Source organism: Blennius ocellaris (genome assembly GCF_963422515.1).
Source record: "Blennius ocellaris genome assembly, chromosome: 3".
NCBI classification, from domain to species: Eukaryota; Metazoa; Chordata; class Actinopteri; order Blenniiformes; family Blenniidae; genus Blennius; species Blennius ocellaris.
Window position 1 is genome coordinate 16,347,023 of NC_137652.1, and position 26,923 is coordinate 16,373,945.

The window sequence follows — 26,923 nt, forward strand, 5'->3', positions numbered from 1 at the left end:
CGAAAAACGTTTCTTTTCAAAAGGAGCTGTCTGTTATTTCTTCAAATGAAGGTTTTCAGTGTTTTAGGTTTTTACAGTATGATAATAAACTTTATTAACATGACTGGAGTTTTCACAAATGTACAATATCCTCAGATCACATTGGGTCATTACTTATTTGACGTCTTCAGGCGAAAACACATCTAGAATTCGATAGGAATGAGCGAAGTCTTGTTTTCTGTCTGAAAATCTTGGATTAATGTCGTCCAAACCTTGTTCTCTCTCTCTCTCTCTCTCTCTCTCTCTCTCTCTCTCTCTCTCTCTCTCTCTCTCTCTCTCTCTCTCTCTCTCTCTCTCTCTCTCTCTCTCTCTCTCTCCTCAGATCCGGCAGTTGCGAGGACACAAGGTGATGCTCGGCTCCAGAGTCGGTGGCGGAGGAGGGAGCACCAACTACCAGGACCTGTGCTTGGCCAGCCCCGCCTCCGCCGAGGGAGACTACCTCAGCTCGGACGAGGACCTCCTCCCCAGCCCGCTGCCCCCCACCGCCCTGTACCCCGGCCTGTCGGGCCCGTGCCACCCCTCCGCCCACCTCGACAGCGAGGGCAGCACGGACAGCGACCCCGAGGAGCGGGTGCAGACGCATCCGGACCCGCAGCAGCTGTACGGCGGCATGGTGTGCGCCGAGGCGCTGGATAACTGAGACCCGGGAGGCGTTGCGGGGGAACTGACTGGATTCCTTTTCGGCTGGAGAGGCCGAGACGAGCTGTAAACTAGGATTGCATTCTCCAATCCAGCCCCCTTTGGCGTCTCCAGTGTTTACCTTTTACTTGACGCAGACATCGCGGCAACGGTCGGGTGCCTTCTCCGGCCGTCGCCACCTGTGGCCCCGCTCCCATCGCCGTCTCCACCAACGTGTTTTCCCGACTCAGAGGTAACGTAACAGCGTCTCTCCTTGTTCCCACCTGTGACTGCGCCATCAAAAGTACGAATCCGTCCAAACTCATGACACAAAGCCGAACGGACTGAAACTGGGATGTGAGCGACCGTTGCTCCTCGCCGCTCGAGATCCACCGCTGGAGCTGAATCTGTGACTGTGGCGAGGAGCAAAAGAAGGGTTGACAAAAAAAATAAATGCATCACCCCCCTCCCTCTCCCTGTGAACTGAACAAATAGACCTTTTACACTCTGTCTGCCCTTGTATAACCCCCCCCCCCCCCCCCCCGCCCCCATCGTTCTCCCTGAATCATCCTCGTTCTTCATTTTTCCATCAGGGAAACTCAATTCATCTTCACTGCCTTCGTCAGCCAGCCATTCGCCTCTGTTAGTGTTAAAAAAAAAAAAAGAAAGAAAGAGAGAAACTCTGAAAGCTGATGAGTGAACAAATATACTCGCATCCAACCTTGAGGATATTACAGGATGGCTCACAGAAACAAGAAGACACGAATGCAAGTGACGGCATCTATATTCAAAGAAACTCCCAGTGACCCACAGTAAGATAAACTCACTGTTGCCAAATCTTTAGTTAACTTTAGTTTGGTTTTAGTTTAGTTTTTTTTTTATTATTTATGTGTTCTAATTTATTTTGATATTTCTTTATTTTTTTACACATCTATATGAAACTTTACGCGTGTGGAGATGCCGACGGGGCCAAACTCTCCACGTCGTCCTTTGTGCCAACTAGTCGCCGGTCACAGGTTCACTGTGACAGAAAATATGCTGCTATGATTTTCGTTTTATTTTATTTTCTCTCATCTTCTTTGTGAAGTTGTAATTGAACCTCACCTTTAAACTCTGCGGTACATCACGTCGACAGTCGCTGCCCGGAACAACGGAATAAGAAAACCAGGCAGATTAGATTTCGACTTGGTGTTTCTGAAAATGTACTAAAACCCTTAAACGATAATTGGTTTGAGAAAATATCTGAGATTCAGAGGAAAAGACTGACGTCTGATGTCTCTCTATGAAGTTCTAAGAGAATGTATTTACTCTTATTCCCAAGTAACGATTAATAAATCCTCTATTGGTTTCTGTACTTCAGGTGTTATGATGTAAATTTGTCCAGAAACAAACAAGTTCTTGGTCAGAAACATGAAGACTGGAACTTAATTTTGCATTATAGAACTCCAAGGACCTTAATCATTATTCAAATAAACATCTCGCCATCAAACTACAGCAGTCTCATTACAAACTAGTAAGTTTAGGGCCAAAAAACATAGACAGATTAAGAAAAAAAAAAGCCATAATGTCAATCTTCTAACCAGCTTCATCCAATGTAAAGATACAGCCACTAATTAACCTCAAATGTTTGCTTTTAGACTGCGAGGGAATAAGAGGATCAAGAGAAGAAATGCTACCCCACTGGGCAGCCCACTTAACATTTTTAAGAGAATTTTTTAAAAAAGTATAAATTTCTTTATTTGGAAGCACCGTGTCTTAACTTTAAATCTTGAAACCACAAATGAACTTGTTTTTCCCGTTTCACGCCAGTTTGTTTCACAAAGCGTTGACCAACACCGAACCTGAACGCCTCCCGCGTCGACGCACAGACGGACGACTCGCTGCTGCTCGGCTAAATCTGCTGCTATCATCAACCATTTGTTTTTGCGTCTCTGTTGAATGAAAATCTTCGGGGCACGACCTCTTCATTTCAAGATGTAGAGGATGAATAATGTCGAAGTACGACGCCGCGTTTCACTGAAATCATTTAAGTTGTTTTCGTCCTCTGTGTTAGGTGGTAAAACATTTCGAATGGAAATCAGACGAATGCATATGATATATGTAACGAGAGGATTTTATTCTGCACATCTATTTAGGTCCTTGGAGAGAGAAAAGAAATTCTATTTGCAAGGAAAAAAGGGGTTTTTATCATTGTCCGGGCCGTGCGACCTCAAGCAGACAATTATTTTATGACGGTATCAGAAATGTCACAACCGCCACAAAAGGTGTTGCTCCCACTGCTTTTAGAGGAATTAGCTTTCTGTACGTTTCTCCTGAAGGTACGCAGTCAACATACTGAATAATATTGTTATTCTGTCATTCAGTACCTTGTAGCAAATAGTTGATTCACTGGAGAGCAACATCTTGCAATCAAACTTGTCGTCCCGCTCAAGTTTACAGCTAATAAATAAATTGAGCTTATTTATAGAAATGGGATGACAAGAAACAAGATCTGGAACCGCTGGTTCTGCGCTCGTGTGGGCGTTGGACAGCAGGCTAATGAAAGCTCATTGTTTTTGTGGGGTTGTTGACAAATGAAGCCTTTATCATGAGAGCAGAGGGTGTATGTGTGGGTAAATATTTAACATATCAAACAATATATTCTCTTGAGAAGACATAAAAGGTTGTACAATTGTATGGAAAGATGAAGTGTACTGAAGTGTATAGGAGATATGTAAGGCTCAGTGTGTGGAGCTTCTTGAACAGGGTGTCATGTGTGAAGAGATGTTTGGGGTTGTTTTTTCTTTTTGTACAACAGCGAAATATAAAGTCTTCGCTCATGAAGTGAGACATTTGGACGAGGGAGGATCTTGTAAAGTGCTCTAAAATAATCCATCGAGACTCTCTCTCTCTCTCGTAGAGCTTCACAACATATTGTTGTGCCGCCATGCGATTTGAAGGAAGCAGAGCGTCTTTGCCGCCTCCTGAGAAAAAAAGGAAACTGGATCTTCCAGCAGCGGCCTTCAAAGCGCTAAAGAGGATGTAGGTTTACCTCCATGCTGTTGCAAGTAACAGCTTTTTAGCAAGCCAACGTGTGAGGAAACTGAAATCTGAACCCGAGAATCAGTGTCTTCGGGCCGAGTGGCGGTTGTGTGACTGTTGCAGCCGCGTCCCTCCCAGTTCTTCACTATTGGTGTCTTGCTCCAACAAGCGCACGTTTATTACTGCCCGTTCACATTACGTTTGTTTACAGTGATCAAAATTTGGATTCAGATTCACATTCTTGCCAAAACGCGCATCGAAACCATTTAAAGTCGCTTCCAGAAATCTCGTACGCTTCTGTAGTGAACTATGGCTCCGTGTAGCAGGCTAACGGATGCTAACAAGTTGGTGTGTGGCACCTTGTGCTTTTACAACTTATTATTTAACCTAAAAATTATGTTTTTCAAGTTAGCAGGCTTGTGCTAGCAGACTATAATGCCCGTTATGTCCTTTTTATAACTACGATTTAAAGCTAAACTCTTGGGAATTGGCTGTTCATGCTGAAACGCACACAAAACGAACTCGTATTTCAGATTTCAAAATCATATCGCAGCTTTTCCCAACTGATTACGGATCGTCTGATACTCGCATGGAACCAAGCTGACCAAAAGAAGGAAGGAAAAATGATCAGTCGGAGCATTGGTGCCTCGTCTCCTTCCTTTCAGGAATCCACGATGGCACAAACGCCACCTGCTGGCAAGTTTCATTATAGCATTAGCTGTGGTCCAGTTTGTATTACTTTATAGAAAGTTAATGTGGCGTTTCCATCCCAGTGCATTTCTGTGATAAATCTGCTGCAATAGAGGAACATGCAGCGGAAGAGATAAATGAAAAATGGCTCCACCGTGAAAAAGCCAACTTGAACCGTTGTTGAATGAATGGTAACGAGTTTCTGATGGTTTCTGGCCTTTAATTAATTAATTTATTTTATTTTTATGGAAACGTGGATTGTTGACTTGTTTGTAGGCTTTGTGGAGATCTGTCTGCAGAAATTACATGCAGTACAAATTTTTTTTTGTTTTTATTATTTTTAACGTGCGATCTAGTGAATTTAGGAAATGAGGCATCTTAAGTCTCTGCCGGGGCTTCATGGAGTTTCATGGCCACCACATGTTCTCCTGATAATTCATTCTGCAATTTTCCCACCTCCTGGTCAGATCCCACGAATTCCTGCACACTGGTCTGTGCTTTATTTAATTTTCACTCGTGTTACATTTCTGTCGGACTAATGTCTTTAAGCATGTTTCAGACGACGCTTTGCGACGATTGTTAAAACTCACTCGCCAACATCACTTAATGTTGCCAAATCTGCCACAGATCAAAAAACTAAAGGAGTGTTTTTGTTTGGATGTCACTCACGAAAGCGCAAGAAGCTGCAATTGAAATTGACTAATTGTCGCGTGTTCAGTGTTCTCTGCTACCACTGTCTGAAATACACCTGTCATCGACCGTGACAAAGCATTTTTGATATGTTTGTAAATCAGCCACCATCCTTCAACTTATTTTTATAATTGCCACCGGTATACTTGGGCTGATGGTTTAACGTCCTAATGTGCCATAAGAGCAGAGAGATTTTCTTGAGGAGCCGGCTGCTTCGGTTCCACAGACGTCTAGCAGGAGGGGAATTTTTACACTGTGTTACTCCAAAGTAATTGTCGTTGAACTGGGACCTCCGCCACACACGGTGGGAGTTTATCCTTTCAGATGGTGTTTAGTCAAATTCATGTACTGTATGTGACTGCTGTTTGTTATCCACAGCATCATACCAGGAACCTCATCCTCTCTTCCTCCTCCTCCTCCGCTCTCTTTCTCTCTGCAGGTCATCTGATGTTGTCAAATATATTAAACAAAAGAATTATATCAATTCAAATATGATGGGGGGGGAAGAAAAAAAAACGACATTTCAGTGTTCTGTATCCTATGAATGATACAAAATAAACTTTGACATTGCACCTTTGCACAGGCCTGATTTTGTTGGTGTTTCTTATGTGACATCTTCATGAAATAATTTTTTCTTTTAGCAGAAAATGGTGATAAAGGCTCAGAAACGTACTCTACTGGATCGCTTTTGCCCTTTTATAGAGCCAGGAGTGTGACTTGGAGGTATTTAAAGTGTGAAAAACTTCCCCTTTGTGTTTATGTTTGAGCAGATCTGATGAAAATAATGAAACTGAGCAAAATCAACCACAAATCTAGTGAATTTCTGCCTATAACTATTAAATGCCACTGCTCCAACATAAAATTATTTCCCAGCAATGTGACTTATTTTATATATATATATATATATGGACGTCTCTAAATATGATCATTAAATGCTTGACACCTCTGAAATTGTCAGTGATATATTGTTTTAGTATAGTTGCCTCAGTGTGTTCCCAAGTTGATCTTTTTCTTTTTCTTAAACTTTGTTCCACTGCTGACTCTTATCTTGTGTTCATATGAACTCTGATAATGTTGAGATTGTCCTTTAGCTGCCCCTGAGAATATACTCTTCAATGCACAAGTGGGTCATGAGTCAAAAATTCCTCTTTATGTTCCACTCCAAAAAGTATGATTTCAAGTTTATTTTTCCTTTTTATTTTTTTTTTACATTTTTAAATACAGGTTAGTCTCCAAATATCAGAATACAATAGTTAGATCTTTAGATGAATGTCTGTATAGTTTTGATTTTATAAACTGAAACTTTGAGACTCATAAAGATCAGGTGTTTTTCAGATGTGTGTGTGTGTGTGTGTGTGTGTGCAGCTGTAACACTCGACCTTAATTCTCGGGCTGTACAGCTGCACCGTGTTTCCCACAGACTTCTTTCTGTTCGAAGGCAGATCTGACACCTCGTCACAGTCAACTTTTAATGTTCGATGGAAACTTCTCACTTCTATTACAACCAGTACTCAGGAATTAGTGAAGAAAATGTATTCTTATATTGCTTTGACTTTGCTTATGGAGGATTGAGGTCTAAATAAAATGTCATGTAATGTGTAGTTGCCAAGTTTGTAAACTAAAACGGCATGCTTTTGTTAAAGACTTTCAGAAATAGTTGGAAATTCTTTCAAATAAAATCTTAATTCAATGATATTTTTACAGTAACAGTTGAGTTTGGGTCAGAGGGGCAAGACGCCGCCGAAGGTGGAACAGAAGCTCGTCTTTATTCCCAACAGGCAAAAAGCAAAGTCCACATGATCACATTAGGATCACGACGAGCTTCTGCAAAGTACGAACACAGACGGACGCACAAGAAGAAACGGAACTCGACTCCAACATGCACACACAGCTGGCACCAGGTGCAGACAATCGCACGCTTGGGTTGAAAACACATCAGGGCAGGGAGCGGCAATCAGACACAACCGGGGGAAGTTGAGGAGCCTGAAATGAAAGATGATCAGAATCTCAACACAAGAAACTAAACGTGAACCATGACAATAACGGTTATTTTTTGCCCTCTAAAGGTGAAGATGTTTCACCAGCCGCCACCAGTCGGACGCCTCAGTTAGCACAAGCACAGTAGATGTGTTTCAGTTCATTTAGTTCCCTGATTTACAAATCTCTGCTCAGTGGAGAGTTTCACATCTTATTTAAACTCGTATCAGTGGACCGGGCAAATGGACCGCCGGGCCTTGTGCGTTGCTCAGCTCAGAGACTAATAATGTGACTAATGCGTTTCTGTCATCATGGTGCCAATTCATCCTGATCAGGTGAGGGAGTCTGCTCGTCTTCCCCGCTGGTCCTCAGTCCTCCGACACTTCAGTTCTCACTGTCTCTTTCGCGTGAGTGTCTGTGGAGTTTCCACTGAATAAAGAGTTTTAACTGTTGCATCAGGCAGCTCGTCTTCCACCTGATCCCGGCGCTGCATTTTGTAACTAAACCGTCTCAACACAACGTGTCGACACTTTCTGTAGAATTTGCAGTTTCATCCACTTCCCCTCTCGTGGGATCTTCTCGACAGCGAGAGAGAGACCTCGAGCTTCGTCTTTCTGCGGCGCTAAAGAGGGACAGGCGCCGGTGCGTTGCCGTGAGTGCTGCTGCAAGTGTTTGGGTTTGTGTGTGAGGAAGCGGTGTGGTCGGAGGTGTCAGAGCTGAAACGCTTCCTCACACAGATCATCAGCCTCTCACGGGCCACCACAGAGCGCTCTGATTCTAACACGGGGTCTCTTCGTGTCCGTTTGTCTCTCTGCGTCTCTGCGTGTGATGCTGAGGAGATCCATTCAAATCTGGTGAGTGTCTTTTACAAGTCTCCTTCGGCGTGAGGCCAAACTTGGCTGCTCGCTACATTTTAGATGTACGAGAAGTATTTTGATCTAAATGGGTGGTTTCTGGTTTTCGTGGAGTGATTTCCATGTGGCTGGGGGGGAAAAAGTGCTCAAACTCACTCGTAACATGCACTTGATGGATGTTTTCTTTTTTTTTGAACAAAATGAAATCTTTTAAACAAGGAGTTGCAGTGAAATTAAATGTGTGATCGTCGAGAAAGACGACTCCGTCATTCAGAAATAGAAATCGCGTTCAATTCAGCTAAAAGTTTGAGGATGCGACTGCATGACAGTGAACAATGTTCACGCTGTGTTCGCACTTTATTCAGAATCGGATCGAGTTTTCAATATGTCGCCGATGAAAGTGAAAACTCACAGTCCAGCTGTTCCTTGCAGCTGCATTTATCTTTTTTTAATGAGGTGGAAAACCTCTCAAAGTAAAATAGGGACTGCAAAAAGAGACTCGGACATGTATTATGGGAATGAGTGATGCAACGACTATGCTTGTGATCCAAAAGTAGCATCTTTCTTTCTTTTCTTCTTTTTTTTGTGCCCGTTTGTGTACATTGAAATGGGTGGGGGGCAAAAGATGCAAAGAAACATGAGAACGACTGACGCAGAGTGAAAAGAGTCGCTCATCCGGACCATGTAGCAGTGATTGTTATTAAGAGATCTATTCAAGTGATTTATGTGGCCACAGCTGCTTTTAGACAAAGGTTACAAACAATAAAAAGCCTTCAGGTAAATTAGAACATAGAAAATTATTTGGCATAACATTTCAAAAATAGGCCACAGTACGATATAACGTGACCTTTGACATCTCTTTGGCATGAGTTTGAAATATTGCTTGAAATATGATGTGATCAACATCAATAAAATTTGTATTTGTTTTGGGGGGTTTTTTTTAAGTACATTTTAATGACAAATGTTTCCAGCGTTTGTAGTGATTCATCTCAAAGCTGATTTCTTCTGGGCGGGTTTGATTTCATAACTTTGTGTCTATAAAAAACACTGCATGGATCACAGTGACAAAATTATTTTCTGTTTTGTTTTTTTTTGTTTTTTAAACAATCGCATACATTTTCAGATTAACGCTTGATTTTTCTTTACATCTGCATTGTAATTCCTTTATGTCCACCCAAGATTTATTATTCAACACACAGGAAGAACGGGGTCGGCTGTAAAAAAAAAACCAAAAAAAAATAACGTCCTAAATACACAATTATTGATTTTTCTTCATAGTCTTCATACGTCATAGATCACATAATGCACAATGACAAACCACTTACAGGCATAATTTCCCCCACCATTTTCAGCTGTAAATGCAGGAAATGTTTGAGCTTCCTCTTCCATCGCTGCCCTGATCAATGCAGTGTTTTGTTTTGTTTTGTTTTTTTATTCATCAGAGATCTCTCTGGTGAACCGAAGACACTGTAGATGACTCCCGGGCCTACAAACACCAAACCATTCTCGACACTGATGCTGAAAATCTGAATGAAATTTCACTCGCAACATGTGGAAACTGTGAAAACTTTCCCATAGAGAATTATTGCTCCATTTGCAGTTTTTTGTTGTTGTTTGTTTTCAATTGCTAAGGCGGTCGAAACTGAAGCAACAGTCTGCAAAACAAAAATCCACGGGGAATAAACTGTGTCTCACTTTTCATTGCTCTCAGACAAAATGCATTCAGTGGCCGCAGTTTCTGAAATGGTCTTTTCCCATTCACGAGTCCACTCCTGCAAAACACTTTGTTTTAACAGCACTTTTTTTTTTCAAATGCGAACACACCGTGTTCAAAACGGCTCAAAACACACTAAAAACAGAAGGATAGGGGAGAAAAACACAGGGAATTTCTGCTGCAGCCACATTGAAATCTATTGCAAATTAGATCAAAAATATTGACAATGAATAAAGCTGTTTTTAGTTTTATCTCTTACTGTAATTTATATTCTACCCCTGGATTCTGCATAATTCTGTTTACATAATCTTCTTTTTTTTTTGTATGGTCCTGAAGCACATATCATCTTGAATAAATCTCTGCATTCTTGAGTCGGTATTGTTGCAATATATTAGATAGATAGATAGATAAATACTTTAATGATCTCCAAGAGAAATTCACAATAAATTCACAATATTACAGCATATACAATAATTTAGAATGATCAAAGTGCAACGGATCCAATAAAAAATACTGATTTACCTGACAAAAATCATTCAAACTTGAAATATAAGATGTATTTGAAGTATTGTTCTTTTTTTGTTTATATTTTGTCACCCCGTTTGTTAAGAGTGATTGTGTGCGTTTCCAAAGTGAGACAAAGTGCTCACGTTTTTTTGAATGAGCTTCTTTTGAGACAAGTATGAAGTGTTTTGTTGTTGAGACACAATTTGGGGTATGAGATAAACTGTTGAGCTGAGCTGTGTTTTGAATATGTCGCTTCAGTTTCAACCAATGTGTCTACGCAATCAAAAAAAACAAACTGTAATAGACACTAAATTCTATTTTTTTGTTCTTGCAACAGAAAGAGATTTGGAATCAGACAATGGATAATGTCCTCGTGGATGTTATATATACTATTTACAGTTACCACACTCATCCAAACACTTTCCAATCATTGTTACATTAAACAAACCTGACCAGCACTTGCATATGAAGTCTCATCATGTCATGAAATATTGCAAGCACAGTTTTGCTGTTCTCTTTCAGGAGGTTGTTACATGATGTTGGTTTCAGTCCCTTTCTTTTAGAACAGTAGTTTTGCCGTACAGTTTTGCATAGGTGTAATGTAACCTGTGGTAAATGAAAAGGAATCATTGATCCCCGTTTCCAAACTAAAACCAGTCATTTGCATTTGACTGTCTCCAGTGTGACTCTGAACCAGGAAGCAGCAGCTTGTCCCCCTGAGTGATGCCTCGTTCTTTCCTGGTGAAGCGAAGAGGTTTGAACCACCTTCGAGCGCCAGTACAGAGCCCCAGCCCTGGATCCACCCCCGTGACTACCGGCCCGGTGGAGAAAAACCCGGCATCCTTGGATAGAACCCTGGGGTACTCCGCTGCAGACACAGCGGATATCATTGCAACGCCAATTATATCGTCGCACCTTGATGGAAGTATGTACCGTCAGCCATTCATGCCCCACTCTTACAGTAGGTGACAGACGTTTCATGTCTGTTCAGCCTTTCTAGATTTATAAAAACTGAAGAAAAAAAAGTTTCTCTTGGGTGGAAAAGGTTTTACTGTGGACAATGTTCATGCACTCACACCTGCCATCATGCAAAACCAAGTCAAGTTTTCAAGAGGTCAATTTCTTCCTGTGTCTTTGTTCCCAGGCTGCAGATCAGCTGAGGCCAGCGGCCCCGTCAGCTCAAATACCTTAAGTGCTGCGCAGCAAGTCGCCTCTCCTCCTCCCACACCAGCCAGTCCTCCTGTGAGCTTGGGATATCTAGAAAAAATCTCAGAGGAAATGAGGGATCTGACTGAGCATCCCCGGACTTTCAGGGAGAACGGGAGCCACGGCAGCTCTCAGATCAGCGCTCTGACACTGGAGTGTCCGCTCTCTGGAAAAGTATGGCTTCTTTCTGTTATTGCAGATACGTTAAAGACAAGGGCTCCTGGTACTCCAGGTTAAGGTTAGGAATTTTTTGGTTTGTTTGATTCTGAACACAAGCCCATGAAGAGAGCGAGGTGATAAATATAGGAGTTTATTTAGTATTGTCAAAATATTACAGGATATAATGAAATACTACGAACTTGTTTTTTTTTAAAGACATGTATTTATTTATTTATTTGTTTGTTTGTTTGTTTGTTTATCACACTGCCATTCACATGTTTGTTTATTTGTTTGTTTGTTTATTTATCACACTGCCATTCACATGTCCCGCCCACCAGATGGCGCCCTTGGAGTTTGCCTGGTTTGCTTTTAGGGGGACTTCAGCGTCTCAAACTCAGGCAATTTGATCTGAAGCAGGCATGACCGCGAAATAATAACATTATAATATTTAAATAACTTGAACTTTGAATCCCTGCCTGTTGTTTTAGAGAAAAAAAAGTGTTGATATATCAGTAAGGGGTTCACATTTAATGAATTATCTTTTGAAATCTACCTGTGAAAGTCCTGTGGGAAAAACATCTGAATAAAAGTAATACATTAAAAATAAAACAATCAACATCAAATTATTTTAAACACAATAACTGCATTTACACTACACAATACATATACACAAAAAGTAATCAAAATAACGCTATTCAAAAGGATTTAGTTTGAATTATCATTGTTATATTAAATGGGCATCAATTTCCAGTTAAATGAATGTTTTGCAACGTGCTATTTATTTTTGTTGGGGTGATACTGGCCACATGTACTTCTGAGTACTTCTATAGTACTCAGTTTGAATCTGGACTTCGTGTGGCGTTTGCATGCTGGCTGAGCACACAGGATGTTTTCGTGGTGTTCCACCTCCTCCCACAGTCCAAGTGAGGACGTGTGGGAAAGTACATTTGTAAAAATCTCATGATTTAGCATTTCTGTGAAAGGTATCATCTCAAATAATGTTTTCCTGAACTTTAACAGTTGTTCAGTTGTTAATCGGCGCTCGTCTCCTTTTCAACAGATATTTTCATGTTTGTCAAGCTTGAAGACTCGCATATCGAAGGGTCATGGAACCAGAGCACATCTGTCTCCAGCACATATGAAGTCCGGCCGGGTGGAGGAAGCGCCGTCACTATGCAGAGCAAAGGTCAGCCTCACAATTTCTCGGATATTTCCCAAAAGGATTTGGTGTCCAAATCTCCTAAACTCACGCGTTGCGCCGTCGTTTCAGGAGCGGACGTTTGGCTGCACGGTGTGTGGGAAAGTGTTCAAGCGCTCCTCCACCCTCTCCACACACCTGCTCATACACTCCGACATCCGGCCTTATCCCTGCGAGTACTGCGGGAAGAGGTTCCACCAGAAATCTGACATGAAGAAACACACTTTCATTCACACCGGTGGGTTGATCGACTGGATGTGTCCTTGACGTGGATTTATTTCTGAGCCCCTGCCAATACGATCAGACTGTTCCATAACACCTGGTTACATTTAGACTGAAAAAAGAGATCAGATTGATGTTTTTAGGCACCAATGATATGAAGTCTGTTCAGTCTGTGGATCCATTGCACTGTGGTGTTTCCGACAGGCACATTTAACCCTTCATCCGAGATTCGTTAGTTCAACAAGTAAAGTTTGTTGCATTTTTATTTTTATTTGAAAGAGGAAAAACCAAATTAATGTGCGACGCGGCAGCTGTGACTTCTCAATCAACCGATGTTTCCTTGAGACAGTGTGTCAGAAGCATCACATAGTGAGAATACACAACAGATCAGCTCGATCCTGACTTCTTCCAGAAACACATTTCTTTCTAAATAAACCCTGAAAGATCGGAGTCTCCTGGCAAACACCGAAGCATTTTTACTCATCTTATTTGTGTCCATATAAAGCAGGGCCAAAACCGGAATTGTCTTGTTGTGCAGTGAGGGAGCTGGCCACGACACCCCCGTCCTGAAGATTGGTCAATTAAAAAAACCAAACAAAACCTGATCTCAAACACACATTGTATTATTATTATTATTATATTTAAAAAAGCAAAACTTTCCCTTTCATCTGCACACTGATCATGTTTGAGGGTTTTGAGGCATAAATATCAGAGGCTGTTCCTCTTGTCTCACACCGTGAACTCATCAGAGCTCTGTCAGTTTCATCTACACAGTTTTACCATCCTCCTCTCTTTTGCTATGTTTTTGTCCCCCACCCCCCAGGAGAGAAGCCCCACGTCTGTCAGATATGTGGCAAAGCTTTCAGCCAGAGCTCCAACCTCATCACACACAGCCGCAAACACAGGGACGCCAGGCCTTACCGCTGCCCGCGGTGCCTCTACGGCTTCCAGCTCAAAGTGGACCTGCGACAGCATCAGGAGCACCACTGTGTCTACCGCTGACTGTATATAATTCCAAATGGAATACTGCCTGGTGGAAAATGAACTGAAGTATCTGTTTTTACTCGATTGCCTACACAGGTGGATTCAGAGGTATTTGTTTGTGTCCTGTCCAATATTTAAAACAACAGTCATGATCATCATTTTCCTTTTAGAAATAGCATGTGAAAAAAAACACACAAAAAAACTGTCTTGATAACATCTTTCCTAAGCCGTGATCTTGTGAGGGCCCCAAGTCCATCTCTGGATACATTTCTTCTTCTTCTTCACAAAATTATATTTAAAATATACCTGAGGTTGGCTTTAGTTTTGAAAGTTGGCTTTGAAAGTAAGAAGAAAAATAAATATATAAAAGCTATACGTAGAAAAACTGAGGTTGCAGTCTTGACATGACAGAGGTACAATTTATATACATTTTATTAATTTTTTTATTTAGTTGTGGCCATTTTTAGAACCTTTTCCTGTTTTATCATGGATTTTAACCATTTAGCTGTTGACAGCTAAATGTTCCAATTGTTTGAGCTGGTTGAGCTATATTAGCCGTTTTTTAATTCTGTCATACATTTTTAATCTTGTTTTTTCTCTTTCTTGTCATTTTTAATAGTTTCTGTTTTCTATTCCCTTTTCCTTTTTTTTCAATTTTCCCCTTTTCCTTTGTTTCTCTTTTTTGTTGTTCCAGCCGTAATTTTGGTTTGACCATTTTTCGGTATTTATACCTGTTTTTTTTCCCCTCATTTCTGTAAAATCTGGCTGTTTTAGCTGTTTCACCTCATTTAACTGTTTTAATCCTGGAGATTAGACCAGTTTTGAAAATCAGTGTGGAAATGCATACAAAACCAAAATGAAAACTAAATGTTTATTTACAAATAATATTCCTAAAGCTTCAAAGACCCCTGGGCGAAGCAAAGAGTGTCATTTCAAGTAAACCAGCCCCAGAAACATATACACTTTCAAAAAGGGATTCATTAAGCATCTATTTGTATTTGTTTACAAGTGTGTTCATAAAAGCGTAATCTCAACAAGGGATCTCTATTAACTTCTAAATCTAAAAAAAAATTTAATAAATAAAAGATTTTTGTAATGTAGTTAATAAACACAGTGCATTTAAATTAAGTTAACACTGGCTGAAATTGATGAAGAGGGTTAGGGTTAGATACTCGGACCAAGTTCTCTGTGAGGTGAGAGTGAAAACCACACTATTAATAACAAACAATCAAATGTGAGAGTTGTTTTGTTTGGTTTTTTTTATTCATGACTGATGCTTCTGCACCATGAGCGTTCCTGAAATGAATGAGGAAACACAGAGACTGCTCATGCATCTTAACACAGTATACAGTAGGAATGTTATCTTCACAATTCATCAGTTGTTTCAATCACTTGCAGCCACTAATAGCCACGACTCTCTTTGTAATACTGAGCTCTGGCGACCACGTCGTTGGAGTAATCTCCGCCGGTCGTGAAATGATCCACGTCATAACCGGGACGAACGTTTCCGTCCCCCATGTTGTACGCGGCTATTCCCCCTGCAGATATGAGTTCTGGTGAGTTTCCGTTTATTCAGACTTGCGGGACTTTACTGATCGTGTGACACAAACCTTTCAGCTGCTCCTCTGGGCTCCAGTTGGGGAATTTGTTTGTGATGAGTCTAATAAAATCAACAAGGATACCAGTTGCTTGGCGGAGGTGCTGCTCGCTGTCCCACCCGCCCTGGGGTGTGTGTCCTCCGCCATTTGCAGTCACATCCACCTGCGAAAAAATGGGAAAGGATTAGATCAGTGCCATGTCTTCTGAAGTTCATCAGTGAGGATTTTGTTACTGCCCCCCCACCTGCATCAGACCCCAAGCTTTTCCATGATCCCCCCAACCATTCTGGAGTTGATTTCCAGCTCGAGACTCTCTGGAGATGATGGCTGCGATCAGACCAGGGTCTATTCTACAGCTACGCCCCACGCTCTTTATTTTGGATCTGTACTTCTCCATTCGGCCGGAGTCCGTCTCTGCCATTGCCTTTGAAGCAGCAACACCTTTAGAGACAAACCAGGGTTTTGACATCAACACTTCTCTGACACACAGGAGGGCTTTATTTATTTATTTATTTAATTTCAAAGTTTATGATGACATTGTCTCTATGTCACTGCATGATTCACCTGAGTATCCCAGGTTGTCCTGCTGAGACGTTTGCCAGGAGGCTCCGGAAGTAGGAACATCCATGATGTCTGCATAGCCTTAAAGTAAAATACAATGGAGGGGGGGGGGGTTAATTTAACAAGTTAATGGTTACATAACTATCCAGAGCAGAACAAAACAGATACACTTACTCATCTTGTCGTCTTGTTTTGGTCCTTTGAAATGAATCAACCAGCTCTTGGCTTGCCTTCGTCCAGTGTTTGATGTAAACAGGCAGAGAGGACTCTGCTTATAAAGGCTGCGTTATCTCGAGTTTCTGTTTCACAATGACTTCCTGCATCAGCTGAGGAGGGGAGTTGCTTTTTACGGCTGGTACAGGAAAGCAGCGAGTTTACAAGAAATGTGTTTCACCAAAGGCAAGGCCAGGCAAGGCAAGTTTATTTATAGAGTGCCATTCAAACGCAAAGAAATACAATATAAAAGAAATACATTAAAGCTTTAGAAGAAATGAAAGAAATGCATTAAAACAAATAATGAAGAAAAGTATAATAAATAAGGTAAGAGATTTAATGAGATAAGTTTAAGAAAGTAAGTAGAATTTTTTTTTAAAAATTCAAAAGCCTGTGCAAATGAGAATGTTTCAAGTCCTGATTTAAAAGAAGTGAGTGTGTCAGCAGTCTTCAGGTCTTTAGGAAGTTTGTTCCACAGCTGAGAAGCATAGAAAGTGAAAGCTGCTTCACCTTGCTTGTTTCTGACTGTAGGAACACTGAGTGAACCTCTTCCTGAGGACCTCAGAGGTCTGGAGGATTTATATTCTACAAGTAAATCTGAGATGTATTTAGACCCGAGACCATTCTGAGCTTTATAGGTAGCTTTATAGGGTTGTTGTTTTTTTTTTAAAGAGTCACTTTCAATGACTTTCACTTTCAGGATAAGGTATGATTAACTCTGAGGTTTAATGTTTTTTATCTACACAGAGATTTGAGGACATTTTTTTTTTCAGGTGACTGTAAACAAGGAGGTTGTAACCCTGGTTATGTATTTAATGGTTTACTTGTTTACCTTAATGAAACTCAAGGATATAAGTCGTTAATGTCTCTACAATAAAAGTGACACCCGTTGGGCTCGTAGCTGCTGAGTCAGAGATCGTTACCATGGAGACAGTCTGTGGTCTGAATTGCACCATTCAATTCAAACCTGCTTTATGAAATGTAAAAACAATATCCTGGATGGGTGGGTGCACAGACGGACTGTACCGAAGTCAAATGTGTGTGGCAGAAAAGACCAACATGAGACCAACGTATTTACTTTCTTCTTTATTCACGTCGGTGACACAACATAAACCAGTGTGCGCTTTATTTGTTCAAAAGTGCGGTTTTGCCTGTTTTAACTATTCAAAGCTAAAGTTGCTCTTGTACCACTGAGCTCTGGCCACAACATCATTGGAGTAGTCACCGCCTGTCGTGCGAACATCCACGTCCTCTGAACTGACCCTCCCGTCTCCTGTATTGTAGGCTGCAATCCCTCCTACAGAAAACAAATACCAATATTCAAGCAGCCCGGCAGTGATTGAAAAGAAGTGATCTGTATGATTGGTTTGGTGAAGCAAACCTTTCAGTTTCATCTCCTTGCTCCAGTCTGGAAATTTCTTGGTGATTTTACCAATGAAATCGACGAGGATCTCAGTGGCTTGGCTGAGATGTTCCTCGCTGTCCCACTCGCCCCGGGCAGTGTGTCCACCTCCTCTTGGATTGACGTCCACCTACAGAAATGGAAAAGTAAGGGTGTACAGTGAACTCCTTCACAATGAAGACAAGGTATAAACTGTTCAAAGAGGTCCACTTCAGCTTAGTTTCCAATGATGCCAGTGATTGAAATAATACTTTTGACTTGTACTATTCTGATAATCTGCACATGCTTTACAGCGAGAAAGTAGCTCCATTGTGATTTATCTTATTGCTTTTATTATATTGACAATAATCAGCTTTATGCATCTGATATGAACTGGAATAGAACACTGGTCCCAACCTGCATCAGTCCCCAGGCATTGCCATTGTCCCCCCAGCCGTCCTTCAGCACATTTCCAGCCCTCGACTCTCTGGAGATGATGGCGGCAATAAGAGCGGGGTCGATTTCATACTTTTTTCCCACACTGCTGATTTTTGTTTTGTACTTCTTCATTCGGCCTGAATCGGTCTCGGCCATGGTGTGGGATGCATTAACACCTTCAGAGATGAATCAAAGAAGAAAGATATTGTTTATCAATTATTTTTGGCTTCTTTAGTTGTATCACCAGTTTGTCATGTCTTTTTGTACTTCCCAGGGGTTTGTATTGCTATCTTGTTTCATTTTTACATCAGTGCCTGAGTTTTGTCTTCCACTTATGCACAGTTCTTTTCAGGGTCTTTTCAAGACTGCATATCACTGCAAATCTGACTAAAGTCTACAATAACCACAGCAGTTTTATATTTTTAAAACGTTGTTTTTTTTCTGTCTAAAACAATAATTTGACTAATCAGACCTAAATTAATGTGTAACATTGTTTAAATCATCGTGACTTAGAGCAGATAATTATATAGAATCGTGAAAAGTCGTTATCTGCAGACAATACCATTAAAGCTACAAAAGCTCCTTTGGTGTTGCAACGTTTCATATACTTTGAGTTTTCTTCCATAAGTTGCAGGAAAATCTTAGTGCGTTTCTCCTGAGAGCAATGCCAGGTTCACATTATTTCAGCCCCATTCTCGAAGGTGGATAACTAAAATATTTATTTTTGTTTTGTGCAAAAATAAATGCACTAAACCTTTTATGACAAAAAAAAACCCACACATTTTAGGAAGTTTTCTACTTCTTTTTTTCCCCAAAGTCCTGACAATTTCCTGCATATATTAAGTTGTTTAAAAAAAAAAAAAAAGTTGAATAAAAAAAAAAAGGATTGTTTTGAATTAATTAATCACCTAAAACATCCCAGAGGGAGTGCCTTTATGTCTGGACAAAAATTACTTCTTTTTTTTTTTTGCCCTTGTCCTGTTCGGCAACTTTGCTCTTGCAACAGGATGAGTCTAAGACTCTCCCCATGTTGCTGCCTTTATTAGAAGTTGGCATGGCTGCCATGCACGCCCAGGGGGGATGCCCAAAGAGAGAGAAGATTAAGAAGAGAGAGAGAGAGAGAGAGAGACTTCAATTTTCACGATGGTGCATTGGGTTAATCCATGATCTGTAATTTGTGGGATTGAAAATTCTGTCCCACTTGAAGGGAATCTGGCATTAAAAATATCTAAACACCCCGGGAAACCTGCAGAAACTTTCTGATTTTATGAGCATCCAAATACACTGATTATTTATTAGGTTACAGATATAAAATTGAATGTGTATAAATCTTATCATGTTAGAAATTATATTGATTTAACTAAGACAATTTGGTCCATGCTTTTGGACTTTTGGACTTTTGGACACTATTCCACTGGCTATCACTTGAAGCAGCTCAACATTTCCGGATTTTGTCATTTTCTCATTGTCTCACCTAAACCATCATTGGGTATGTCTGCCAGAGGAGTAGGACGACGATTTACCTGAGACATCCAATTTGTCCTGACGAGCTGTTTTCTGTGAAGCTCCTGTAGTTTGAACGTCGTTGATGTCTGCGTAACCTACAACAAGGTCCAGGTCAGGAGTGACACTACACAAGTCTATATAAGTGCAAATTCAAACAAGAACATCATCAAATAAACAGACAGTGCAGTCGTATTTCAAGTAGTACACATTGGATAAACTGAAATATAAAGTCACTCGATAAGGGAGTTTTAGAAAAGTATGGATGAGTATCCATATCAGCAGTTTCATTAAAAGTACTCACTCATTGTGCTTCTCTTCTTGTTGTCTCTGGAACAACAGCAACCTCTTGGACACAACTCCTGCCACAGCCTCTCTCAAGTATTTAATGTGAACTTGCAGAGCTGGTTCCTTTATACAGGCAGCTGCAGTGACCCGGAAGAGTCATCACAGTAATGAAACCACAGTAATGAAACCACAACACAAATGCAAGTTGCAACAACAACTATACAAAAATCCCAATTCAACGAGAGGTGAGGGTTACACAGACAACAATGTTATGACAATACCAAAACCGAGAACGGCTCGCCTGGACAAGTTGGATGACTCCAGTAGAGCAGAGTTAGCCAGATCCTTTGCCAACCACACCTAGATCGCTAACCAACAGATTATCGGGGAAATTCTGAAATTTCCAAATTGTGGAAATGTTGAGAGCCACCTAGTGCCAACTGAAACTCAAAAACAAAAACCTGTTGTGAAAGGACCAAAATGTTTAGTTGTAATGATCAGAAGGAAGACTCAAGCTCAATTAAATGTAATTTAATGAATAATGAGTCTATGATTGTTGAAAACAAGGGAAGTGCACCGAACTGGTGGAGGAATGCTGCGGACGGGTGTGGCGTGCCGTTGCCCTTGCAAGAGAAAGGCCATCGGAAGAGCTTCGGAGGCAAATTAGAAAGCCTCGAGATGGCTGTGGATCAAAAGGGACAAACCGTGGATTCATGTTTCTTGGACACAGGCCGGGAACTGATCACTCCTGGTCGGGTCGCCTGGGTGAGGGTGTCTGAGGACGAAAGGCCCCAAGCACCCGATGAACCCAGGTACTATCACTGATGATGTGTCCAAGTGTATCGACAGATGTATCCTACTGTCATCGTTTATCCAATAAAACTGAAAAATGATAAGTTCTATATTTTACAGTCATGTCGTTAAATTTGTCAAAGCAAGGGGAACATTGTTGGAAAAGATGAATAACACATGTACATCTCTCTGTCAATCTCTGTCTTTATCTATCTCTCTCCATATATTTACACATGACATGACAACATGGCTACATGTGGAGAGCTTCCTGTCTCGATGTCGTCCTGCTCTCTGAAGACTGCAGGTCGTTCTTCATGAGCAGACAGCTTGGGCAGCGATCCTCGCTCGCACCTCGCTTCCTGCATTCCTGCCTCGCTTCCTTCCTTCCCTCCTCCCACCTCCTTGGACCTTCCTCCTCCACCTCCATGATGTCACCCGCTGCCACACAGATGTTCTGGAGGATGCAGCAGGCAACAACAAGAGTACGTGAGTTTGCATTCAAACATGACATGCCTTATTATACTGTGCCAGTACATGCCAGTCAGAACAAACACCTCAAGACCTGTTATGAATTATTAATCACGAAATGACCATGAAGTTGATAATCATGTCCTGCTTTGAGGAAATTGTGTTGAAGCATTTGGATTTGGATGGATGGATGGATGGATGGATGGATGGATGGATGGATGGATGGATGGATGGATGTGACTTAAATTAGAGTTTATTACACTATACATGATCAGTGTCATGCCAAGTTTTTGGTTGATGCAAGACTTCCTACATTACTTTATAACTTTAAGATATTTTAATGGCTGTTTGGACTCGTGGGCAATAAAAAAAAAAAATCATCCTTGCTTGTGTGTTAGATGCTTTTATTTAAAATATCTGGTGAGTCTTTATGTACAGTATGTAGTCAAACAGTTTGTATCAGCTACAATTTCAGTTTTTTCATTGAAAGTATTTTTGATTTGTCTCCATTATACTTGCATTAAAGCCAGTTATAAAAAGTGTGTGTTTTCATAAAATAATTAGTATCATTACTGCCAAAACATTTTTTAAAGCAAACAAATCATACAACAGGCATTGCACTGGCCACAGGATTTGAACATCTGGAGCACATCCTCTTGAAACTCCATGGCACCCCACCAGGGGAGGCCCACCTTACCTTTTAAAAAAAAAAACAGTGATCCACATTACATATGTCTCACGTTACATAATCTCAACCTAACAACAGTGGTCCCATCATTCCCTGAAGTGTTCCCAGCTTCTTATTTCAGCAAAGAAGGCGTCTCCAGGACAGGTGGTGTAGTTCACCACTTGTCTGTGTCCTTGGATCGTGAAGTTGGTAGTCAGTCCTCTTCCGTCCACCGCACACTTGACCAGCCGGTGACGCAACAGGTCCATGGCGTTGCGGGAAGGCAGCGTGGAGGTGTAGTCACCTATGATCGACACTCCGTATCCAACAGAATTGTGGTCTCTGGTGTGTGCACCCCGCTGGTTCCAACCCCTTCCTTCATAGACGTACCCATCAGAGCCAACGACAAAGCTGAGGACACACGGAGGACACACAGGGAATGACTAAGCGCAAGATAATCAACATTGGCTGTCAAGTTTTCTTTCCATAGCTCAGTCAATCAGCCATTGCGAAAGATAAATTAATAAATAGAATAAAATAAATAAATTCTGCTTGTTGACACATTTGACACATTGATGTTTTTTTTGTCCAAATGTGTCCTGCTCCCAGTCAGTCCAGATTCATTTGTTTAGCTTACCTATAGTATGTGAAGAAATGGTCATATTTGATGGACTGCAACATAAAACTGCTGACGTGTCCATTTTGAACATACTCCCAATAGGGTTACTAATAGTAATTATGAATGTATAGCGGCGATGTGTTATTTTGAACAGCAAAGTAAAACCTTTTACATAAGCCAGTAAGATGTCATCTGATTATATTTTTGAGTGAGAGCAGCAACAAAAACTATGTGAACCCTTTTGAATACAATATATATTCAAAATGTATGTGATAAAACTATGAATGTATGTGAGACTTCTTCAAGCTAAAGGAAAAAAAAAACATTTTAATGTTGTTTAGTTGCTTTTTCAACATGCCAATAATTCAAACTCCCTGCCACCTGTATCCTATGTCATTCCAGCCGCGGTCCTCCTGGTGGAAGCGCTGCATGGCCCTCATGTCTCGAGAGCAGTTTTTGAAGGACAGACAAGGCGCTGATGGCTCATAGGTGTGGTGAACATAGAGGAACTGAAGGGGAAGAGACAGAGGAACGGGTGTGGCCTGGGATGCTTTCGCCCCCCACTGACAGCGAGAGATGATCTGAGGACAATCTGTGTGAGGACAAGACAAGACAAGACAAGACAAGAGAAGACAAGACAAGACAAAACAAGGGTTAAGATGCAAAAAGTAACACATGCTGAGTTTTCTATGCCAGAGTCCAGATTAATATTCATATTAATCTGATCTTCAGTGAACTTTGAAAGGAAACATTTTAACCAGATGTTGTCTGAAGTCTAACTGACAACGTGCAAACACAGCACTGATAAACAACCTAGCCAAGCCTTGTATAGCATTCATTTTTACTTTCGTGTCTCTATATTTGTCTTGCACAACTCTTGACATGTTCTACCTCTTTTACAGCCACATTTTTTATGGACTGACAACCCAGGTGACACTTGTGTGGATGAAGCAGTTTAGGAGATAGATGGAACTAACTGCTAAAACACTCGGCATATTAGAGATAAGAGAGGATCTTAGCTATATTTCTCTATGTCTCTGTGGACACCATCAATAAAGCTGTCATGATTCACAACCAGCTGAAAAGTAATTTGACATTTTATTTTCTGATTTTTATTTCTGATTTGCAGTCTTGTGGTAAATGTATACATAATCCTTTAAAAAAAACTGAATTAATGTGTTTCAGTTTTATTTTTTATTTTTTTTCATTAATTTGAAAAGTAAGAGATATGTATTTGTGGCTGATTAAAAATAAATTTAAAAAAACTACACAACGCTTGATTCCCACTGGCTCCCAAAAAGTCATGCTTGAGTAGTTAGCGCCATCTATAGGATGAATGCGACACGGCACCCAGAGGATGACTGTCAATGACTGTTAGAGCAACAACAGAGGTCAGACAGTCGCAATTTAAACTTGGTTTAGTCTCTGTTTAGTGAGACAGAACCTTTGTTTATACTTTGGTGGTGAAACGACAAGCTTTTGGATGGACGTACTTTATTTGACTTCAGCAGACGTTTCTTCTTTATATTTCTGTTGGAGCCATTAGATCTTTTTATTGTTTATTTCTTCATATTTTTGGATTCACCTGTTGACAAACCATGTGTGCATGTTTTTTGTTTGTCCACGAGGTGGAGCTGGCGCGATGTGGGAGGGTATAACGCCTCAAGTAAACTGATGCCCGGTGTGCGGCACGTGCAGCCCAAACTGTTTGTTGATGGTGTCAGGGAGACAGGTCACAGTGAGTGGCGGGGTCTGCAGAGACCGCAGATCATCCGCTTCCTTAATATATGGTAGTTGTACTTTTGTGTCCAGATGTCATAGCTCACCCCAGTACTTGTGCACAAACACCCGCAGTCCATCCGCCACTGCCTTCCCGACACCGGTGTCCCGAGCGATCCACTCCGTCTTCTCCAGCTGCCACACCAGCGACAGGGTCTCCATCACCTGGCTTTGAAGATCAAGTGACTCCAGCATGGACTTTGACATCTCTCTTCTTTTCGGGCTAACATGGCCGGTCATGGCGTCAAGGCCCTGCCCCACGTGTAGAGAAAAACTATAGTATCCTTTCAGGATGGTGCTGAAGCTTTGTGCCTGTCCAGAGTAAGACAGATTACTGAGATGAAGGCCCAGTATTGCTCCATCCATGCCCCCGTTTATGATGGCGTCTGTCGCCAGAGTGGCAGGCCGGGACAGCTTGAACACCTTCGGGCGCTCCACGTTGTCCCAGCAGCCATTGGGCCCCAGGCGATGAAATGCTGGGATGTCCTGGAGGCTGAGGAAGGACAGGCCCAATGTACGGCCCAGAGTCAGTGGGAAAAGCCCATCATTGGTTACCCCCTCCATCATGGCTTTAAGACCCGATTCAATTCCCAGCAGTAATGGTGCGAGTGCCACCGTGGTGCCATCCTGAGCCAGGACCACCCCTCGCTCTTCTCCGTAGTCTGTAACAATGTGGTGGATGGCCTTGTCGAAAAAGCTGAAAGAGGTTGCATTGAGGATGGCTGTCTCCAAGAACTCAGGCTCAGTCACATTATTTGATGCGCCCAAGAAGTGGATGGTCATCTCATCGTCGTGGCCCGCCGTCCTCCGCAGGGCCCTGAGCAGAGCCAGGGGGGACAGGCCAGGGTTTGAGTCTTCAACCTGCTGCACAGCTCGGATAAAGCTGTCCATGTTACGCAGATGTTCACCTAAAGAAAGCATGGGAACAAGTAGGAAACAAGAATAAAAAATCAGGAGTGTCAGTGATTGGTGAAGCAGCTTACTTTGTATAATTGTTTTATGTCCCAATTGTGAATTAGAAATGAAATAAAAATATTTCTTTATTCACATGTACAAACCAGAGAATAACTGCAATACAGAGAGATTTTACAAACAAAAAGCATCACGATACAACAGGCTCTAATTTTCGTGGGAATGAAGAAAGACCCAATATTGAAAACTCAAAACCGCCACTAAATCAGAAATTTCCCCATTTCCAGCTTGATTCAACTTGTCCACAACAGCTTTTCAGTTTACTTTTTGCTTTTAATAATTACAATCTGAAGACTGATTTCTTTTCCAAGACCTTTAATTTAGTAAGCTTGTGCCTGCATTGTCAAACAAAAACAAAGAAAGAGCAGTTATACTGCCAAGAATTTTTTTTTTTTAAAGGGGCAGTTATTCTTATTGAACACAAGTGAAAATAATTCTCCATAAAAAACTACATGGATTTGTCAGTACATTGGTCATTGAAAAATGTTTCAATTTCTAATTTTTTAAAATTTATTTCCAGTTACATATGTTATTCTTTTTCTTGTTGCAGATGATCTACAAACTGAAATAACTACATGTGTTTTCCAACATTGTGCAGTTTTCTTTCTTCTTAATTTGTAAAACTGGTGAAAATGTCCAAAACTGTTTTAAATGTCACTGTGATTTATAGTTACTTCTTAACTTACCAACGTTCTTATCTTTGCAGTTCCATGATTAGGAAAACATTTGCCCAAAGTAAAACTGAGTGAAGTCTTTGATTGTGTGCCATTCTAGTCCTTGATGTAACGATCTGATTTGAACAAATTGTTTAATTATTTCATGCAAAAAAAAACTAAAAATGAACAAAACAACTTTTTAAGCGGACAAAGAAAACAAGGAATACATTTGTTTCAACATATCATCTTGGAAAAAGAAATTCAGTCCAATGAAGAATCTAATGTAAATTAGCCAAATGTTCAGATGTTTGAAATAAATAGACGTACCTGTTGGCTTGCTGTGCACAGTTAAGAAATAGAAAAATAAATTCAGAATAAACCCAAATAAATCCATCTTGAATCTCCCGGTTGTGCTTTATCAAAGTGATATTTCCTGCTGCACAGATGAATCTCAATAATGATCTTTCAAAGCTTAATAACCCTACAAAACAGCCAAATTCAAAGAAACCTGGCTATAACTATCAACATGCAGACTCCCAGCCGTTTTCCCAACAGCTGCAATGATTTGTGTAGGTGTATATTTGTTTAACGTGTTTGTGGACGTGCATGATGGCTGACTTGTGTCCCAGTTTTTGAAGAGGACTTCTTGTACACTTATTGCTTCAAATATTGATTTAACCTACTCTGCGTCAAACTGTATCAGCAAGAGAGTAAGTTTTGTTTGTTCCTTTCAATTCAGCAAAATGTTAATTTAAATGCCTCTTTTATTATTATTATTAATATTATTATTACTACTATTAATAATAATAATAATAATAATAATAATAATAATAATAATAATAATAATAATAATAATAATAATAATAATAATAATAATAAGCATAGTGATTATTTATATCCCTGTATGAAACCACAGTTGTGTCATTTGTATACAGTATGTTATTTACCTCAACAGAACCGAGAGATGAAGCAGATTTATGGTTAATGTTTAAATGTGTGTGTCAGTTCAGTTGTGTACTCACCAGTGTCAGGAAGTAACATTAGTCACTTCACTTGGAGGTTACAAAGGGTTGGACGGTGGAGTATTGGTTAACACCATCTCACATTGG

General features: G+C 40.7%; 5 protein-coding genes across 6 annotated transcripts in view; 2 read left to right on the forward strand and 3 right to left on the reverse strand.

Annotated features, from left to right (window-relative positions):
• Window positions 1–5,556, forward strand: part of evi5l (ecotropic viral integration site 5 like) — a 29,789-nt gene extending 24,233 nt beyond the window's left edge. Inside the window, 1 exon segment of the mRNA XM_080520547.1 lies at window positions 362–5,556. Coding sequence (XP_080376673.1) covers window positions 362–679 — 318 coding nt within the window. The 3' untranslated portion in view covers window positions 680–5,556.
• A 5,277-nt stretch (window positions 5,557–10,833) lies between these two features.
• Window positions 10,834–13,897, forward strand: LOC308144425 (uncharacterized protein; the record flags this gene model as incomplete). Its single annotated transcript, XM_080515537.1, has 5 exons — window positions 10,834–11,071; window positions 11,255–11,490; window positions 12,536–12,661; window positions 12,746–12,911; window positions 13,719–13,897. 5 exons carry the CDS (start codon window positions 10,834–10,836, stop codon window positions 13,895–13,897), a joined length of 945 nt encoding a protein of 314 aa, XP_080371663.1.
• A 1,290-nt stretch (window positions 13,898–15,187) lies between these two features.
• Window positions 15,188–16,305, reverse strand: LOC308145654 (lysozyme g-like). Its single transcript, XM_080517141.1, has 5 exons — window positions 16,213–16,305; window positions 16,042–16,119; window positions 15,722–15,918; window positions 15,490–15,640; window positions 15,188–15,417 (listed from the first exon to the last, which is right to left on the reverse strand). The coding sequence occupies exons 1-5, from the start codon at window positions 16,214–16,216 to the stop codon at window positions 15,281–15,283; spliced, it is 567 nt and encodes a 188-aa protein (XP_080373267.1). The 5' UTR covers window positions 16,217–16,305; the 3' UTR covers window positions 15,188–15,280.
• A 1,019-nt stretch (window positions 16,306–17,324) lies between these two features.
• On the reverse strand, window positions 17,325–20,054 carry LOC308145641 (lysozyme g-like). 2 transcript variants are annotated; one of them, XM_080517117.1, is made up of 5 exons: window positions 19,878–20,054; window positions 19,594–19,671; window positions 18,050–18,246; window positions 17,684–17,783; window positions 17,325–17,548 (listed from the first exon to the last, which is right to left on the reverse strand). In XM_080517117.1, the coding sequence occupies exons 1-5, from the start codon at window positions 19,879–19,881 to the stop codon at window positions 17,412–17,414; spliced, it is 516 nt and encodes a 171-aa protein (XP_080373243.1). In that variant the 5' UTR covers window positions 19,882–20,054; the 3' UTR covers window positions 17,325–17,411. The 2 variants fall into 2 exon arrangements, with proteins under 2 accessions (XP_080373243.1, XP_080373242.1); XM_080517116.1 differs by having other exon boundaries at window positions 17,633–17,783; window positions 19,878–20,046.
• Window positions 20,055–21,895: 1,841 nt separating this feature from the next.
• On the reverse strand, window positions 21,896–25,107 carry LOC308144434 (N-acetylmuramoyl-L-alanine amidase-like; the record flags this gene model as incomplete). The annotated part of the gene is made up of 3 exons (XM_080515549.1): window positions 21,896–22,199; window positions 22,789–22,999; window positions 24,234–25,107. 3 exons carry the CDS (start codon window positions 25,105–25,107, stop codon window positions 21,896–21,898), a joined length of 1,389 nt encoding a protein of 462 aa, XP_080371675.1.
• Between the last annotated feature and the right edge of the window lie 1,816 nt (window positions 25,108–26,923).